Source organism: Micropterus dolomieu, linkage group LG01 (assembly GCF_021292245.1).
Source record: "Micropterus dolomieu isolate WLL.071019.BEF.003 ecotype Adirondacks linkage group LG01, ASM2129224v1, whole genome shotgun sequence".
NCBI lineage: Eukaryota > Metazoa > Chordata > Actinopteri > Centrarchiformes > Centrarchidae > Micropterus > Micropterus dolomieu.
The window spans coordinates 38458897-38480268 of record NC_060150.1 but is presented as its reverse complement, the minus strand read 5'-3'; the positions used below and the strand labels follow the sequence as shown (position 1 = coordinate 38480268).

Below are 21372 nucleotides of genomic sequence, written 5' to 3'. Positions count from 1 at the left end.
CCAGAGCTCCCAACTGCTTTTTAGGAGCAATAAGCAAGACATTAATGAACTCAAAAAGATGTACTCAAGATGAACTCAATGATGAGATCTCATCTGTTACTTTCATTTACCCTATTGTAATCTCAATTCAGAATCCATTTGTCTTACCCAAGTCTCAAAACCTCAATCTCTCGTCATCTCATCCTTTTCTCCTAAGGGGTTTTAGGAGCAACAATTCAGATTGGAGTGATCTCAAAAAGATATACTATTGAGATTTCTCAAGAGTTAAAGAAAAGACTAATCTGAGCAAAAGATTTTTCCTCTGGGTAGCCGCTGTCACTATGCCTTTTTTCTGAGCTGAATGAAAGGTACGGCGCCGGTGTTGATCTACCTCTGACATGGGAACTTGAAGTAACAGAGCCTGAACATGTCTGGAGAAAAGCCACAGCCTGCGTTTATTGTGGAATTTCTGTATGAAAGTGGTTGTTTCGGATTATGCTCGCTAATGAGTTCAAGCAAGCACACGTACGAGCACACACCTGGTTGCAATCTTTGAACTACACCGCTAGTGGCAGCTGAAAACTACACATTTATCTAGAGCTGCATAAATCAGTCAATTTTGAATATATGCAATACATTTATTAATAAGTCGATTATCTAAAAAGAAATTGGTTTTCTTAGTCTGTGATCGTGAACTAAATATGTTTGGGTCTGTTGGTCAGACAAAACAAGCAATTTGAAGACATCATCATGGGCGCGGGAAATCTATGATGGGCATTGTTTACTGTTGCTGACATTTCACAGACCAAACAATTAATCGATTAATTGAGAACATTAATCGCTAATGGAAATAATTGTTAGGTACCGCTCCACTGCCATCAAAATTGCTGTTAATTAATTTCCTGCGGATTAAATGACTCATCAACTAACTGACTGTTTTACTGTAGCACTACTCAAATGATATCACACAAGGGTGATTGATTATTTTCCTAGAATCTTTAATATTTGCTAAACATTTATCACCATACATTGAAATAAAGATTAGGCTACACATGGAACTGGTTGAGGTTCAAGTGTGAGTATAAAGTCCTATTTGCACAGGATGAGTATTAGCAGGGGACCTCATGTGTTTTGGGTCTGTATTTTACTCACATTTACTGACAATATCTGCTTGATATGATGACAGGTCTCTGCGTAACATCTGCTTCTTGAAAGACAAGTAAATGTTACGTTACGTTTCTATTACTAGGCTGCCACATAAAAGCTGTTAATCCCATATAAATATGTTCCTTACTGCATGCTGCCGTGCTGCATGATGCAGGTGATCCATGTCATCATCTTTCGAGATTTTCCACTTCTGGATTTGAGCTTGCTCTTTCTGCGAATATGTTTCCGTGTTGTGTAGCGAGATGAGCCTCCTGAATTTGCACCGAAATTACTGTCAAAACTTTTTTTTGTAATTGCCAATGCAGAGAAAGAGGCAGAAGAAAAAAAAACTTGCTCAAAAAACACTCTCTCCAAATCAAATCACAGAGATGCTGATTCTTCTCGGGATTATTTATTATGACATGACCTCTGTGTCTGGCGAAATACGTTGGTAATTTGTGGTGGAATATTTACTTTACAAATTACGGTAATGGCAGATTCTCACGAGATTAATATCACAGACGACCTCCACAATTATTACAAATTACTAGAGGTCCAGAGGGTAACACTAGTTCGCATGGGAAATCACACTGAAATCATCTCTGTTGATCGACTGAATCCCACTGAGGCTGTACTCACTGGACTCGACAGTCAGTTTCCCATTGATGAGCTTCTGTGATTGATCCAGGATGAGGTTGACATGGCAACAGAAGGCTCAACTGCACACTGAGCGTAGTGTTTTTGGAAAAGTTTTTTTTTTTGTGAAATCATCTTGTACAGACAGAATTACACAAGTCAGTGTGGCTATTCTTTGTCAGGGCGCTTCATTAAGATATGGCCTGGACCCTTTTTTTTCACCAGCTTTCTTCCTCAGCCACGACGAGTCTAGCATCCTTTTTTTTTTTTTGCCTGAGGTAATCAGCAGCATCCACTGTGATTGCATTTTAATTAAAAGGCACCATTTTAATCATCTCTGGCATGGTGTTGGAGAAAGGGGATGTGGCGTTATGAATCCTATGTCCCTGCCTAACACACACACACACACACACACACACCATGTCTGACTAACTATGCTTGGCTGGATGCTTCATTAAATGGAAGGTCGTAATTAATATTGAGAGCTGACAAGGCCTCCCAGAGAACACGATGAATTAAGCAGGGAAGTGATGAGGAGGTGAAGTTGAATGGACTGACACTAATTGCAGAGCGCTGAGATGTTTGATCCTCAGGGACTGCGTGGCTCTTTCAGCTCCAAGTGACCACTCTGGATAAGTTTAGTCTTATATGTTTTTGTTGTCGTCTTCAAGATAAATCTAAATTATGGGTATGTAAGAATGGATGGTGTACGGAAAAGTCCAAACTAGGCCTGCAACTAATAATTATTGTCATTATCAGTTAATCCACAGATTATTCTCTTGAAAAATCAATTGATCGTTTGGTCTATAAGACATTCAGGCAACATCTTTAAATCCCCTTTTCACTTTCCTAAACCCAAATATATTCAGATTTCTGACACATACCATAAAGAAAAATGGAAAGGAGTGTCATTAAGGATCTGCTTGGGCAGGAATTTTGGAACTAAATACTTAAATCCATGTGCCTTTTTCAACCAGCAGCTTCATTTTAGTGTTAAGGTTAGCCTGCAAAATGAAGCTTAACCAGTTCATGAAAATGAGGGTTTTATAGGGTATAAAATTATAGTCAGGTATAAGTTGTCGGAAAAGGCTTTTGTGGTCTTGGTTTTCGAGCAGTAAGTTGGTTCTCTTCCGTTCAGGATATTCTACCTTTTAGTTTTGTACTGGTGAGCTGAGTGACCCTACAGCTCTGTTGTGATGCCTCACTCTACATCATTAAATAGCCATTTTGCTGACATATTGAAGCCATTACCTCCAAACGGTGTCATTCCATGAAATCTACCCTCAGCTTCCAAACAAAATGGCTGCATATTGTGTCTGTACACTCAAGTTGTCACGCAGACTAGATTTTAATAATCAGAGCAGAATAATGATCCTAATGATGGATCTGCAAAGAAGAAACTTGAAAAAACTTGAATTGAACTGAAAAATTCCTGTCTCATCCACACCTGTCCTGATTGTCTGTGTGAATTGATTAGCAGACTTCTTGCACCAATCTCTTCTCATTATCAAAGAGGTCTGACAGAGGCCTCTCCTCCTACTCAGCCTGTTCTTTTTTCACGGTCATGAGCTGCTCATTGCTGTCCATCGAGGCCACCGGGCCATGAGGGCGCATCCAATTACGTCACTCCAACTGATGAGCTGAGGGAGGGAAAGATAAAAGACTTGAAGAAAGGAGGCTGAGGGTTGGCCTAGTTGTTTATGGATTGTTGTAAACACCATCAACTGTATGAGCCTGTTAAGACTGCACAAACCCAAATACAATGTTCTCAGGTCTGTCTTGTTGTCTGGGCTCGTTGTGACCATGAATGTGCGACTACATTCGCTATAAAAGACAGAAAATAACACTTCAAGAGGAATTTTCACCCCACAGACACATTTCTTTCCCTCAACTCAAAATGTGGAGGATCACCTGTGCAGATTGGCAAGCAGAACAGTCCTCCGCTTGCTGCAACTCCCACATGTGAAATTTGAACACAGGGGCGAGCTACCCATAATGCTCCTGCCATCTGTTCATTTATTAGTCTGGAACAACCAGCCCTATAGTCCAAGTGTTAAAGTTCATTAATATTCATACAACATTCATATATGGAAGTGTTGCCCATGGAGTTGGGGTATTAGTGTCAGAGACACTAGGCATAGGAGAAGTCGCACTAATTGATGATTGATGGCTCTGCCATTAGCAGCACGGCCCGCAGCCAGAGTCAACGCAGTACTAAGCTGTACTTTTATAGAACAGTGACAGATTTAGATATTGTGATGTTAGGCTAACTTTGTACTGCAATTTAGTACATTTTCTGTTTCCATTCAGCCGTCTGTTGTATGTATATAATATATACAGTATATGCTTATGGAATCCATTTATATCCACTATCAAGTATTGAAGTATATCTGCTGGACTTCTCCCATCTTAGGTTGACTGTAATTTATATGATTAAATCAGGCTGCTGTTCAGTTTGACATTTTGGGATGTACACTTACTCGCTTTCTTGCTGAGAGTTAGATGGGAGGATTGATGCCACTTTCATATCATGCAGTAAATCTAAAGCTACAACCAGCAGTTTGTTAGCTTAGTTTAGCTTACAGACTGGAAACGGGGGGAAACAGCTAACCTTACTCTATCTAAGACTTACAGAACCACAAATTGTCGTTTTTACCCTTTGGTGTATGCACTGATGAAACAAATAACAGATTAACAGGAACTAGCAGCTAAGCAGCTGCTAGGTGTAGCTTAGTTTTTAACTGTGAGTGGTTTGTAACTTTGAGTGGTATCCAGTGGTGGGCGAAGTACACCAGTCCTTTAGCAAGGGTACAGATACCTTTGCTACTTGTTGTCAATTTAAATTGACAACAAGTAGAAGTTGTTAATCTAAATTTCTACTTGAGTCAAAGTACGAAAGTAGCTGCTTTTAAAAATACTTAAGCATCAAAAGTAAGAAGTACTAATAGTATGGTTATGTTTGTCAGTACAAAGCTCAAAATTATTACATTAAAATAATTAAAACGAAACGCAGCAAAACTTCACATTTGTGAAAGTGGAACTAAACAACAACAATTAACTGTTCATTTCAATGTCAGTCTAATAATCGTGTCAGCTGTACTATAACTATAAAACATTGGGTAGTTTATTTTATAATGAAGCTTATTTTATAAACTCTTCATATGTTTTGTGTGTCAAATTTGTAATTTGTACAGTAACTAGTAACTAAAGCTGTCACATAAATGAAGTGAAGTAAACAGTACAATATCTCCCTCTGAGTAGTGGAGTAGAAGTAGAAAGCGGCATGAAAAGAAAGTACTCAAGTTAAGTACAAGTACCTCAAATTTGCACTTAAGTACAGTACTTGAGTAAAGGTACTTACTTACTGTCCACCACTGGTGGTCTCAATCTTCTCATTACCTCTCAGCAAGAAAGCCAATAAACATGCTTCTCCAATGTCAAACTGTTTCTTTAATCTTTATTTATTTGATTAATGTGTAATGTATGTTTGAACCACAATAATAGTGAAAACATGCCTGTCACAATGGTGACATATTGAAAGTGCTAGTTGTGTCCATGTTTTTGTTTATTGACTAATCATTCATTGACTAATCATATTAATCGTATGTCTTACTAATTGTAGCATAGTATGTCTTGTGTTCATAATCCAAGTTGGAAGTCTTGTTTTTTAAAACCATGTTGAAACCAATGTGTGAGGAATTGTCACGTGTTGAGCAAAATATACATTTTCTCTCTTCTCTCACCTCCAGGTTGCCTGTTTGAAGACGAGCTCTGTACACCGTATGAGTTCTGCGTCAACGGTATGTCAGACTCAGAGAGTCGTGTACACCCACCACACCTCGTTATATTGTACATCATCCCTGTGGTACACAACCATCATCGACCCAACACAGTGCTAATGCCGGCCCGGTTATTTTTAGTCATTCAGGGATTTATAGATAGATCACAGCATGTTTCAGCTCAGTTACAACGTATGAGTCATGTTTAAGAAAAGCATATAATGTCTCATCTCATTCATCGAACTAACTACAAGGCTTATGATCAATACCAGTAGCATGTTTTCCCCTCTTTATAAGTTTTTTTTGTGCCAATCGGTCACGACCTCATCTGCAAACCGTCTTGTCTTGTGAACGTGGATGTGTATGTGCCAGCGGTTGCCATGACAACGTGTCACCTGACGAATGGAGGGGAAATGTCGGGGCTCTTCACAGTGTGGCATTCAGCAGAATCACACAGCGGGCTTTTCATTTTGAAGGGGATTGATAGCATGTCAATATCGAGGATCGTCGAAAGGTTAATGTATTCTCCCACAGTGGAAGGTTTCAACGCAGGATACCATATTGTGCTTACATGTGCATACTGGGGATCCACTTCTATCCCAGTGCGTGTTTGTTTTTTTGCCTCACAAGCATAATGATTACATGCCTGCGCTTTGAGGTTGTTTGTTTTGTTTGACTGAGTTTTGCTCACTTCCTTTACTAATATACTAATACTTGAATATTAATATGTCAATAAGAAGAGGAGGATGAAATTGACCTGAGATAAAATTATGTTTGGTGTCTGTGACGAGTTATGTAGGTAATTTTGTGTAAGATACTACATAGTTTCCGTACTGCTTTGTTCATTACTAACCTAACTTCATCTTTTTCCTTTGACAATATCAGTTTTAATGTTTTAATTCCCATAGTGTAGTTTTATCAGGGCTGCAATGGACAATTACTTTTATTATAGATTATTTTCTAAATTAATCAAGTCATATGATTTATTTTTAAGATGTCAGAAAATAGTAATTTCCCAGATCCCAAGGTGACATCCACAAATTACTTGTTTGTCCAATCAAAAGTCCAAAATCAAAGATATTCAATCTACTATTATATTGACATGTCAAAATATTTGGCAATACATTTTCTGTCAGTCAACTAATTGATTAATCGATTATTAAATGTTCACCAAATGCTTAGCAGCAAGACGACAACTTAAGTCAAATAAAAACAAACAAATAATGAAAATCAATTCAAGAAATATATATATATAAATATATATATAAATAAAGCAGGTAAATTAGGAATAAAAGCATAAAAAATGAACAATTCTGAATAAAAGTATTTTAAAAAAAACAATAGGCATATTGCACAGAGAACTAATGAATAACAGAAACTATGTCTTAATTATAAATATCAGCAAGCTGAGGAAAAGAGATGGATTTTAAAGAAATAGTTTGACATTTTTGGGGATCATAGTTATCTGCTTTCTTGGCAAGAGTTAGATGAGAAGATTGATACCACTCCTATGTTTGTACAGTAAACACAACGCTACATCTAGCAGCTGGTTAGCTTAGCTTAGCATAAATACTTGAAACAGGGGGAAACTGCCTGGCTCTGCACAAATGTTTTATTTCTGAGCTAGGCTAGTTTCACCCTTTTTTAACATTTAACATTATGCTAAGCTAAGCTAACCGTCTGCTGGGTGTAGCTACATTTAGTATACAGACATGAGAGTGGCATCAATCTTCATATCTAACTATTGTTTTAAGATGGGTTATAAAGACCTCTGTGAAGAGTGGGTGGATATCTAATGGTGGGGTGAAGTCGGTAGTCTTTGTGGCATGTTAGAGAAGAGGAGATCTCTGCCCTTATTTCCATATTAACCCAGTTAAGGAGGAAACAGGGAAGGACAAGGCAGCTCAGAAGATAAATGTAAAAAACTCACTTTAATTACACAGACTGTACTGGTACAGAGGGAAGCTGGGTGTAGCCTAATAGAGGGAAATTGCTGACAGAAAAACCTGCAGAGGCAGAGAGGAATGTCGTGGTGAGTGTGGAAGTTTCTTATTACCTGAGACTATCATGCAAGCTATTATGTGGCTGGTCATTTCTTTGAGATTTAATGTTTCTTTTTTCCCACATCTTCCCATCATCTATTTTATTTTTTTTTTTTTTAACCACTTTGGCCCAAGGAGCAACACTCGCATTATCCCTCTCACACTGAAATGTAATTAGAGGCCCTATGCTCAATAAAGGAAAATGTATACAGACAAGAAAGACTAATGTTGGATTAATGTTGTACCTAATATGCAAGTAATGAGACATAATTTAGTTGCTTCATAACACTCTACGAATATTCAATCTACGCTCTGTCATTCTCCATTGGACTCCTGATGAGCAGCAGCCACGGCACAGGCAGAGGATGAGTGGGAGTAACTAGGTCTGCCACTTCAACTCATCCCCGGGTCCCTGAAGGAGTAACCTGGTTTATTCCGGACTGGGCCAACCATGCTCTTCCTCACCCGTACTGTTGCCATGCAAGGTGGCAGAGGGGAGGGAATGGTTGCATTCAGTGCATATAAAAAAAGAAGCATTCACATCCCATCCGTTTTCAAGTTTTATTATTTTACAACACTGAATCAGAGAAGATTTAATGTGGCTTGCTTTTTTTTTACACTGATCAACAGAAAAATACCTTTTTTTATGTCAAAGTGAAAACAAATCTGATTTTTATTCATTACCAATATATAATACAAAATATACATTTATACAAGTATTCATCTCCTTTAATAGGACACACCTAAATCATCATCTTTGCAGCCGATTGACCGTTCACTAAATCTTTTCACAACAGGGGACCCTAGGCAAGATTTTCTTCGGCGCCCTCCTTACTTTGCCTGGAGCCGAGAACTATGAAATAAAACCTATAAGCTGTACTTACCGGCCACTTTATTAGGTACACCTGTTCAATTGCTTGTTAACACAAATTGCTTATCAGTCAGTCACGTGGCAGCAACTGAATGCATTTAGGCATGTAGATGTGGATGTCAAGACAACTTGCTGAAGTTCAAAACGAGCATCAGAATGGGGAAGAAAGGGAAACAGTAACTCAAATAACCACTCGTTACAACCTAGGTATGCAGAATACCATCTCTGAACGTACAACACGTCAAACCTTGAAGCAGATGGGCTACAGCAGCAGAGGAACACACTGGGTGCCACTCCTGTCAGCTAAGAACAGGAAAGTGAGGCTAAAATTCACACAGGCTCAGACATTAGAAGTTTGGAAAAATGTTTCCTGGTCCGATGAGTATTACAAGAATTACAAGTGCTGTGACAATGTTAAGAATTATCCCCTCGGACAGTAAATCAGAGGTCTCAGTGACATCCTCAAGGCACAAAGTCTTTCTCAACTGTCAACGAAACGGGCATGTTGGCAGAAGAACAATACAATACTCTTACTGCAGTAGTCATACAATAAAAATAATCTAGAAAAAATTTGATAATTCTTGCACTAATAATCTGAATGGTTCTTTTATAAATACCGTCAATTGTATTTGTAGTGTTGCAGATACCGCAAATACAACTGTAGATCAATGTAAGCATTTAAAAATATAGTTTTCACGCGGGGCAGCTTGTCAGATATTTATTTGGCATACATCAAGAGGCCTGCTGTTTGCTGTTGGCAGTGCCTGTCAACCGTGTGACAGAATGCAGCATGAGAGCAGGTGACATTTTTGATCTCTTCATTCATGCGTAATCTCAGGGGCAATTCTGTAATACTGCTGCCTTTAAATGACCTGACTGTTTTATCCAGGTGATTACTCTGCCGGTGAAATAAAGTCCCGTTGAGAGAGTCAACCTCTCTCTCTCTCTCTCTCGCTCTCTTTCTCTCTCTCTGCCATCGGTGACGTGCACGCTCTTCTCTGTCCTCTCTTTGGGGGATGCAGTCAGAGATTCCAGCGGTCGCATGACATGATGTATCCATTGAGGAGGGGGCCCCGTGTTCTGGATCAGATGCCAATGATTGGCTTTATCTCTCCCAGAAACTTTCCTAAAAATTGCATATTGAGCATATATGGCACATTAGGGTTCGAAACAAAATATGATCGAAATAGCAATATGGCCACATGCAATATACCCAAATTGTAGAAGCTAAAATCTTTTGGAGGTAAAATATATAATAAAGTACTATATTGCTGCAGAGATGCCCCTGGCCTACAGATCTTGTTCTCCAGATGTAAGACAACATGTTTGTTTGGTACACACCCCAAAAAGTCGCATCATCATGATTTTAAAAATTAGTACTTTATGTTTTATGTTTTTATTTTTATTTAATTTAGATAAATATCTAAATATTTCCTCATTAAATCTACTTTGTTTGTTCTTAAATCTGTTACCCTGTTGAAGACAGTAAAACCAGAGTCGTGAATTCTTTTTATAGGGTACGAGTAGGAAAAAGGTCCTTCAATTTCTTCTTCTTCTTCTGTAGCTGTTGTTGTGTTGGTGTATTACCATCTTCCATATATCATTTGATCTTCTGCTGTCATGTCTCATTTTGGAAGCAACCTCTTCAAATCTTTACTTCCACTTCAGGGGAATACTTTGTCAGAGGTTCTGCAAGGATATGTGTTTACCCTGAGACCGGAAATGCATTTTAATTTGATGCACCTCTCAGGAGTCTGTGGCTTACTGCTATGATAAGCTAAACTAAAGTACAGCGGATAAGTGCTACATGTTTCCCAGAGGGCACTGGTTGGCTCCTATTAAACACTTAACCAAAAGTGTTATATCGATTGGTGGTTATCTTGCCTCCACTTGGGCCAATATTGTCTGAAACGTCCGCACTGTATTTTAGATTTAAACGATTTAGGTGATGCTCCTATCGATCGAAGCTTGCAACAAGTTCAACTGCAGCATAAACACTTTAAGTAACCACCGCAAAGATCTATAATCCCAAGCAATCTGCATGGGCAGAGGAAGAGCGCCAAAGAAGTCGGTGCAAATCCAAGAATAAGTGGATATCGGATATGAGACTGTACAAAAGGTTTAACAAACAGACTGCCGCTCTTTGGTGGCAAATAGGTGGGGCTTTAACAGGAGACGTAAACAGATATGTTAAAAATACATGTAATAATAGACCTAATTTATATTCCACAGCCAAACTGATTAGGCAGCATGTTTTGATGTAGCTCTTAGAGTACATGCACATTGCAGTGTGTGCATAAATGTAATTATCATTTCAAAGCCACAATTTTCACATAAAAAAGACCTGAATAGTGTGTAAACACTTCATTAATCATATCCTCATCACTTTAGCTTTTGGTTCGGTTCTTTTCTGTATTAGCAGACTACATCTGGCTGTTCCCAGTGCTTTGATTTGGGCCTATTCATTTTCACGACATGAGTTGCACAGCTAATACACCTGTTCTAGTACGTCTCAATTTGTCTCCTGGATCCGTCCTCCCCTCCTTCCGACGTACAGTCTTTTAGAAATGCCTTGCTGACTGTCAGCTTTAGTGTTTGCTCCTGTTATCCCAGAGCATTCGCTTTCACAGTTTAAATAGCTTTAGCAGCTGCCGGGTGTCGCGCTGTCTGTCACAGTGGGAGGAGAGACGGTGTCTGGATTTAAAGCTCTTTACCTTGTTTTTTTTTTTTTTTGGGTTGAAAATCTCTTTCTTAATTCCTGTCAACATGGAGCTTATCTAGACATAGCTTCTCTTTAGTGAGAATGTCACTGATGTGTCGGATTGTACATCTAATTATTGATTTATTCATTCTCTGGCCTGTTTTATGCATTATTGATTGCATAGATTGAGGTTCATTTGCATTGCACTTGCCATTTGTTAATCACAGTGACAGCATTAGTCTTGTCTTGCAAGGAGGCACAAATTGATCTATTGTCAACTTAATATTTCCTTAAAACCTGACATATGATCATTAACAAATCACTTTGTTCTGCCTTGCTTGATAGACTTTGCATCATTCCCAAATAGCCTTGAATGTGTTGGACCTACATAGATCTCTTTCACTAATGCTGTCTGATATTTGATTGCGCTGCATTTCTGTTATCGTCAGATTTAGACAACCCTTCATGTACCAGACACATGCTGCGCTCCTCCAAGCCTGAAATTAAAATCTTTTTAGCTTTTTTTTTTTGAACCATTGTTGCTTGTCTTGATAATCTCAGTTTTGTGAATACACACTATAAAGTGACAGAGCAGTGCTTGGTGATTCATCATGCGTGTGGCTCCGAATGGTTCAGCATCACCTCCATAAATCAGTCAGCTCTTATGTTTGTCAAACAAGGATTTCTTTGTTGTAAAAAATAACTCCTGTGTGTTGCTGTGTCTCGTTGCTATCGGGAATGTCCCTGACAACGGAGAAGGAAGTACATTTTTTTTCAGTGGCCAATACCATGGAAACCAATGAGGGATAGAGAGCATCAAACATTTAACAGTTTCCTGTCACTTGTTATGTCACCAGCCTCCAATTTATTTCTTACATAATATGTGTTGTTAGCGTATAACTGGGACAAATCCTACCACATGGCCTTGACAAACCATTATAATATAATTCTAATTAACCATCTGAGATAATATCATTTGAAAAGTGGGTTTGTTGGCGAAGAGTGACGAGACGAGAGCTGACGCCTGATCTGTGCATCTGTAGGTGGGAAGTTTTCCTCTGCACTGTTTGAGATCCTAAAATAACTGAGAGTTGTACTGTGTTGTCTATGCTAATTCACCACCTTCCACAGGCTTTTTCCTGTCCAGCTGTCATTTAACGGGCCTCAGGCGAAGAGGGGGCAAGTCAGGAAAACACCCGCTTCTTGTTTAGATTAAGAATTCAATTTAGAGCCTCGTCTGACATCACATTATTATCTTTGTAATTATCAGTCACTGAATGTTGCACAAAACAATGCACTGTAATTTTTAATTTTAGAAAACCGATGTTTAAATAGATGAAATAAAAAAGTTAATGTCTATTTTTCACTCCTGGTGCCAAGGTGAAGCTCAACATCCCCCTCTCTGTGTCAGAATGTTATATCACATAGATGATTGCGAGATATTATTGATCATACATCTTTGGATATGTGTCCGTCTATATTTATATCTCTAGTTTGAAAATGGCATCGAAGGAGAAGATGGAGAGGACACCAGTGTTTTCTACAGTGTCCAATGTGTCACTGAGCATCAGTTGCACCATTGATGTTTGCTGTCATTGTCCGACATCTTGGGGCTAATTAATGGGATGCTGCGGTGCATGACGGAGTGTTGATTCACATCATTACATCCCGTCTAATCACAGTGGCATCCTCACACATGCTCTCACATGGTGGTATGCATGACTACATACACACAAACACACACACACACGAGAGATGGCTCAGATTGAATCTGCAAGATTCATCTCCTAAGATCATCTTTGAGGTGGACTTTTCATTTAGTGAGTTTAGCCAACAAGATACATGGATTTATCTCTCCAGCTAAGAGAAGGTGACAACGCAGGTCATTTATATTCCAGGCGTTACATCTGCACACTGCTTTCTGACCCCCTGAGCCTCAGCATCTTTCTGGGGTCTAGACCAGCCATTAAATTATGGAGCTGATAGGGACTCTGTGGCGTGGGTTGCCTAGCAACCTGTATTGAGTGAGGCGGGAGGCCTGCTGATAGGGAGATTACCAGGGTCCCTGATAAAGTCCTTCCTGCCATGAATGGCTGCTTATCGTGGTGCTGTCAGAGGGAAGATGTCAGCTATTAGCTCCCCCAAAATAGGAAGTCAGGCGAAGCGACATTGCAGGTGCCACACACCATTACAACATTTTAACCTGGCCGGTAAACCTTGTTTTACTTTGCAAGATGACAATCAGTGTTCAGAAATATTTCTTACGTCTTTCTGATGTGTGCTTCTCATTTTTAACTATCAAAAAATATCCCCGTTTTCTTTTTCTGTAGATGGAGTGTTTGGAAGGTGCCAGGAGTTGGCCGTTGCAAACCTGTACACATACGATATTTCTTCCTCTGCTCTGCAACGCCTCAGGATCCTCCTACAGAAACTGGCGCACAGAGGTACATACTGTTTGCCTGTCTGTCTTTGTCCGGGTCTCTCTTTCTTTTATTTTTTTTTTCAGCAGCATTTACCAGACATGTACAGGGCTTACAGCAAAGGCTTGTCAACTGCCATTGTTTGAAGCAAGCCAAATAAGCCAAGCTGTCTCTTTGGCTAGAAAAGCACAACGCCATTGTGCTAGAACAGGTCATTTGACTCATATCAGGCCATTGTTCTGCCATCATCGCCTTACTCCAGCAGCCAATCTAATTGGCTTGTATGCTGGTAGGACATTTAGAGCTAATTTTGTGGTTTAGTAACTGTGAGGTGTGCAGTGTAATTATGTTAGGCAGTCTCCCCTACTCGGTCAATGGCAGCAGCTAATGTGTTTGTTTAACAGGTGACATCTTCAGGCACATATATTACATTTACAATAATATGTCTTCGTAACAAAAGTAACCGTATGGCTCATTATAAATGAAGATAATGTAGGAATTTAAGAATCAGCAGTTCAAGTTTCCCAACCTGGATCCACGCTAGAGTCATGCTGAGAATTTAAAATTCTCATCTCCTCAGTTCTGTCACGTTAATATGGCCGATTTTATATTCATGTCTTGTACTGGCTGTGGAAGACAGAGCTTCTTCTTGCTGATGGTTGTTACAGTGTGAACAACAGCTAGAAATAACTGGAGCCTCCAGGCAGTCTGCTGTTATAGATTCATTGCTGTAACTGCTAAACAAATGGCTCTGGCTGGTCTGTTTCAACCATTAACTCTTGTAGAGGTATCGTCTGCCCATGAAATGCCAACAATTCTGTAAAAAAACAGCTTCAATGTCATGTATTTTGGAATATGTTCATTATTTTACGGGCCTGTAAATGCTGAATAATTTCCTAGGAAGTTTCCTACAAGTTAATATTTGCATTGGTGCTTGTTGATATAATGTGTACACAGTGTTCAGTTGCTGCATTTCTAATCAATTCATTCCTATTATTTGCTTGTTTAACCTGGAGAATATGTGCACAGCAGGCTGGCTGAGTAAAGTTTCCAATACTAAATTAATGATACATGAATATTAACCTGGGATTAAATGTAGCAGTTCTTTTAACAATTGCTTATAAACTCAAAAATCCAACTCAAAGAACAGTCTGTGCCTCTATTTGCCTTATAATTAGTACTAATGACATTCTTTTTTTTTTTCAGAAAACTTCTCAGGAAGTTATTAATACATTTGTAAGAAATTACAGACCTGTAAAATAAAGTGTTTCCAAGAAAATTGTGTATTTCTACTGCATATTTTCCCCACACATTTAGCAGCCTGTAACTGCAGTTATAACCCACCAGGGGGCAGTAGGTACCTTTAATACGGACCGTGACTGTAAAGGCCAACCCTCCAAACATAATTGGCTTTGCAGGCCACTCTGAGCTTAATATCTGTTAACAGGCGTGAACCAGTGTTGAAAATCATTAAGAGTAAGCAGTCGACCAGAGGAAATCAAAAAAAAAAGAAGAGTGGGGACAAATGCAGTGATGAATATTAAGCCAGACGAGGCCACACATTTATTTTAATTCTTGCTTAGAAATAAACAAATGAGAGTGTGGAGCATGAGAGGAGAGCTGGTGTGTAATTTTTTCCCCTGCTTCATTTTAAGAGGTGCTTAACTTTTTGGATTCTTTTCATCTTGCTTCTTGTTCTCTGACCTTGTGTTTTTAGACACCCGTTTACAGAGGCCTCAGACATGACATCATCACTTTGAATCATTTCCCTCCTTTTCTGTCTTGTAGAATCACATCCGCAGACACAGAGCATTATCTTCGGATGAGTCCACAATGCACTGTTAATACTTGGTGGTACGTTATTCTTATCAGCTCAACAGCTATTGAAGTGTCATCTTTGAGACGTGCAGGACTCCTTTTTTTTTTTTTTTGTGCCCAGACAGGGTTATTGAGACCATTGCACTGTAACCTAAATTGAAGAGTTGAAAAACCGGGGAGGAACATCAGTGGAATCGATTTCCAATCCTCTTTATCTTGCATTAGAGACGCAGGTAGAAATCACACAATCTCTGATCACTGCACAACAACAATGTCATTCAGATCAATATGAATTGACCCTTGTAGAAAAGGGCTTGGGTTGTCTGGATGTGTTTCCATTGGCAGAGTACATTGTCTGGTATTATATTTTCACTACAATACCTTCTGAATGCAAGGCCCTGTCATCCAATTGCAAATTACTTTTATATTACACAGCACCCAAGCAACTTTAGTATTCACTGTGTGCAGCCACAGCATGTATACACATTCAAAGCCAGGCTGCTGTCATATTGCTTTGGAGTTTTATGGCTCTGCTAAATGTGGGTGTGTTTGTGCTGACTGTGATTGTGTGAAGATACAGACAGGGGCTAATTCAGTAACTGGTGCATTCATTTGATGTGCAATATATTGAAATGGTGGAGCATTTAATTGAAGCTTTTTTTCATGTCTTTTTCTAAATCCCGCCCTAAAGAGAAATTGTCCAATCATTGCATAGCAATTGTAACTAGGCGCTGCAGGTTTGTCCAGCTTGTCTGACAAAGAACACAACTGTAAAATTATAACCAACTAACTAAACATTCTCTAGCTTTGTCTAACTAGCATACTGTCTACTTATTTAAAAAGGCAAGCGGCATGTCATTAGCTAACTATAATATTTTTGGAGGTAACAGGTTAGGTTACTAGCTCATGACTAGAACATCCACCTTGTGGGAGCCAAAACACAACTATATGTATAAAGTAAGGAGTTTCATTTGCCAAACCCTAACGTTAAATTCTTTTCTCTTGTAAATGTATTTGAAAATAAGAACAATACACATAGGCTACAACCCACTAGTGTGTTGCTTGTTAGTATTTTTTCATAGTAAGCTTCCAAACAATGCAACAGTTATGTCAGAATGAATAACAATTTATTTATCTACAGTACTTGGGCGAACTAGCTAGTCTACCCTGAAAACTACATGGACAGTGCTGCTCCTTATAGGCTTGTGAATATGCAGAGTTTTTGCCTGGGACATGTTAAATTTAGCCTCAGTCTTTTTACACAATATCGTGTACAGTATTTAGCCATTATGTGTAAATTAAAAAACCATTTAGAGGTTTATCATTATAAAACTAAACCAACAAAGCAAACTCACAGAGTTGTACGTTAGTCGTATGCATTAGCTTACACTAACTGATCATATCTGCTAGACATTCAGTTGACAAAATCCACAGTCAATGGCTGGAAATGAGAAGCCTTTTTGTCGCTTAGGTATGAAATTTAAGACCCACTATTTTAACAAATTACCAAAAATGACAATTGGTGAATCTGCTACCTTGTCTTTTGACTAGTTTATGGCATATTTTTCAATTCTTTGGCAGTATTTCCACTGTCAAGCTCTGTACTCTCAACAATAGAAAGAATCATGTCAGAATGTTACACTGGTGTACATGATATACCATGTTTAACTACACTAACCTGCAGTCGATTGACCTCCTGATCCTGTGCAGAGCGGTGGATACTTTCATAGTATAGACAAGTGGAGTAAGATGATGCATTGCGACATTTGGATTAGCTCCATTGACAGGAATCATCAGTCAGGGAGAATCAGTGACCGTAAACTGACATTATGTCACTCCAGTGCTACTGAAATCATGTTACTCATGGTCCTCCTTTGCTTCCTGCACAAACATGTCTCTGACAGACAATCGACAAAAACTATTGTTGTTTTCCCTCATATTCTACTCTGTCTGTTCCTTGACAACCTTGCTAGATTGTACTGCAGAGAAAAAAACCTCAGACACAGATACACTCACACGCTGCTGTGTGAAAACAAGAGTGCTTTTATTGAATCATTCAGCGTGAGTCCATGAAGTCTGTGAAGGGGGAAGGATCATTTCAAAGAAACCTGCTGCAGATTTTTACTCGGGGTAGATGTTGCCAACTGTTTTGCAGTAAAGGCAATATGAATTTACTTCAGTAGAGGTGGTCAGTGCCGTACATGTAGTAACACATACTATCTTGATCTTTAGTAAGCTTTCAGTAGTTAGAAAGGATGATAGCCTTTCTGACATGCTAGTGGGTCATTTATTACAAACTCATACTGTGCAGTCAAACTTTGTTCAAGTTCACAGAACTTTTATTTTAAATTCTTGTGATTTAAATATTTCACGACTGTAAATATATCATATAGCTTCAGTGAAGAGGGAAATTAAATATGTATTCATATTTTTTGGTCTGCCACGCCATTGCACTGTTGGTTTAAGTGTCAAATTTGGATTGACACATTTCATTTTGACTAATTAGGTAGAACTTGCTGCTAAATTATTCACGGTCTCTTCCATTAACGCCTTCAAAATCAGTTGGTGGACAGAAGGAAAGTAAAAAGGGGGAAATCTGCATTTGAAAAACACCAGATGAAACTGCAAGACGTGTAGACGGGATCCCATCTAATAGGCTTTGAATATTTAGAGGGCCCTCCCTCTCTCTCTCTCCCTCGCTCTATATTACACGGCAAACAGACATGAGGCCAACAGAAATATCTTGCTTGTTTGAAAGCTGTTGCACTAATGGCACGGCGTTAATTAACTGCTGCTTTTGCCCGAGACAGCATGCTATCCTTAACAGGTGAAAACTGGCTGCACTTGGTGATGGAACGTGCTCTTTCTCTGGACTTAGAGATGAATTTGCATGACATTTAGCTCCTCAGTGCCAGGATAATAAGCTGAGAGGTTGACTGAGAGGAATCTGCCCGTAAAGGCCCCAACACTTCCTGACTCGGTCTTTTACAAAGCGGCTCGTTTTGATTCTGTTATTTGTGTCGGCATACCTTTCCCATCACAGACACGCAGAACATGGTATGTATGGAAATGAGTGCATCCCCCAGCAGACAGATGGGATAGAGGTGTCACAGTCAATGAAGCCAGCCTCATCCTGTTCTGGCGCCATCACACTGAACCCATTTAACCAGCTGCAGTTAACCGCAAGTACCATATGGATCCTTTAGGGCTGAAGGCTGCTTTCCCCATCTCGACTGATGATAGCATAAATGATCATCACTGCACTGATATTTATAACAAGTACACACCACATCGGTTAAGCCATGGGTAGTTAACTGTCATTGTTGTACGGATGGATGGCTGAGCTGCGTTCCAGAACAGTGACAACATACGCTTCTTTGTGCTCCATTCAGCGTTGCCAAGACTGACTGGAGGCATCTGTAGCTGCTCTGCATTGCTCAGATCCTCATCTGGTGCTTATGAATATCTATGAGAATACCCAGTGTCTGTGGGTGAGAAACCAGGCTAATGAAGACATTCTGTGCTGTTGATACTTTAATTTTTTTGTATATGTTTAAACCCAGGCTGTTTAGTTTATTGATATGAAACATATCCACATCATTAGGAGCAGCATTGTTTCTTCAAATGAATCCGGTAAAAGGTTAGATATGTGGCAGCTAAGAATTTAAGCCTTCACAACATCATAATTACTTCTTTCACATTAAGAAAATGCTTCTGCACTGGAATGAAGTGTGATCAGTGAACATCCTGGCTCCTTGAAAACAGTATAATATCTTTGCCGATGGAATGCTGCGCCTCTTGGCTCATTGGGAATGGGGCCATGTTTTGGGTATCTTTTTTGCTTGGGTTACTCCATCTGGTCCTGGCACCACTGCGCTTTGCCCCTGCCCAGGAGTTCTGCATCCCAACTATGTGTTGGCAATTAGCAGAGATGTTGGCAAGGCGTCAGGCCGCAGTGTGACATTCTCCCTGGGCTTGTTGACTGGCTGCGGTGTGTGTGTGCACATGTCTGTGTATACATGTGCCCGTACATGTGTGTGAATGTTTAGTCATGGCTTTTTTTTTAGTGTTATGTTATTTTAGACTTCCTCCATTCTGATTTATCCCTGCTGCACCTTGTAAAGCTGGGAGAACTATAGTAGGAACAATTTCCCCAAAGCAGAGGACATAGATATGGTACAGTCACCAGCTGTACGGATACTGTGAAACATTTTTAACATTATTTCCAGTCAAACAGATGAAAGATTGTTTGGAATTTCTTTTCTTTTGTCACTTTATATTTATTGATATTTTCAAGCTAAATGAGTTGGTTGACACATTAATCAATGACATACTGTATGTTACGTCTTACAAGCATATATTCTGTATATAGTCCATTTTCCCCACTATTTTAAATATTGTTTACATCATAGTCTTAGGATAAAAGTAAAATTGTCAGTTTCTTGCATTGACAATTGCATACAATTCGTCCTTTGATGGAGGGCTTGCCTGCAGCTGTGTCCATGTGATGGCTTTCTTACAAGGAGCCAAAAGTATTTTAGATAATAGATATGTTAGATATATTCCATACATTTATACGGGCAATAAAACCTCAACCTCTCTTCCAAATGTATATTTTCCCTTATTCTCTTTAGCAATGCCAAGCAATAATTTATAAAATAATTAAATGAGAAGCCCCAAAGGTGTGAAAATAGTCAGTCATTTTGCTTCTAATATTCACTTTGTCCCTGGAAACAATTTCAGTCAGAGCCACAAAAATCAATAACAGAACTCTTGCCAGGAACTTGAGTTGGTAGTTTTAAATATTATCCCATTTCTGTTTGTTATAAACAGTTCTGGAGTTTTGTAATGTTTTGTATAATTTTAATTTTAGATGTTTGTTGTCTTTAATCTTAAATGCATCAATGCTTGTTTAATTTCTTTAGCTTGACCTGGAGGTGTCTGCAGAAATGTTATTTTTTCAAGGTTAAACTGATCCGAAAGGTATTTAAAAGATCCCACTGTTACCTCTTTGTTTCCAGGTTTGACATGGCAGGACGACATCACTCAGCAGGTCATCTCTAGAGAGCTCTCCAAACTGAGGATTGTCCCTCTCCACCATCAGGCCACACCCCCAAGCCCCCTGACTGCGTACACAAGCTCCAGAGACAGGAAATTGAGGCCTGCACACACAGAGCTGAGCAGAAACCTCCAGCAGTACCTGACGGGCCTGGGTTTCCTGACGCAGTCTGAGGTCGATGGACAACCAGGAATCCAACGAGAGGGAGCCAACGTTCAGGTAAGAGTCTTCTACACTGTAGACTCGTAGCAGTTGCTGATGTTGGAGTGGATTCGATAGGTGTGATAAGTCATGCAGATTAGTAGAAGAATAAAAGAGTCTCTTACAACCTGGAGGTGTAGAGTTGAAAGACAAGCGCATTTAAGAGCAGCAAGGGTCTAAAGAAAAATCTAGCTGCATTATGGGAAATGTAGAATCCAGTGTTTTTGGAGCTTAATCTATGCTAGAGAGACTAAAAGTCAAGATATCTCAGCCTCTGCTGCTTTGATAGTGACCCTTTTCAACTTTAAAGAAGTGCCAGAGTCCTTCAAGAAACTTGCTATATTTTTAAGTCATAGTGTAACCATTAGGCTTGATATATGGCATTTAGGTCCAGGGTTATGAAATATTGGTCCACAAAGTAAACAAACAATATAAATAAAACAACATGTTTTCCTTGGCTAAATTGTGGAAGGGCCTCTTCCTATTCCTTTTGAAAAGGAGTCAGTATGTATTTTGTAGGGGTCGCCCTCCTGTCCCTGCGCGGCTTTTGTTTCTCACTTTCTGTCTTTCTTCCCTCTCCCACTGAGCAGGGACCATTTTACACAAAGATCTTCCATCACCTCTTTACATTATTCAATCCTCATATTTAGGGTGGAAGCCTGGCTTTGTTTGAAATGTGCTCTGCATCCTTCATAGCCGAGCCGCTTCCTGCTGCTGTGT

The 21372-nt window shown here is 39.3% G+C and overlaps 1 protein-coding gene across 1 annotated transcript in view; it reads left to right on the top strand.

Annotated features, from left to right (window-relative positions):
* The window catches only part of ptprn2 (protein tyrosine phosphatase receptor type N2), a 138535-nt gene that overhangs the window by 17846 nt on the left and 99317 nt on the right, over nt 1-21372 (top strand). The window contains exons 2-4 of the mRNA XM_046071941.1: nt 5511-5561; nt 13485-13598; nt 20414-20670. Of these exons, the coding sequence (XP_045927897.1) occupies nt 5511-5561; nt 13485-13598; nt 20414-20670 (422 nt within the window). The remainder of the gene's footprint in view (nt 1-5510; nt 5562-13484; nt 13599-20413; nt 20671-21372) is intronic.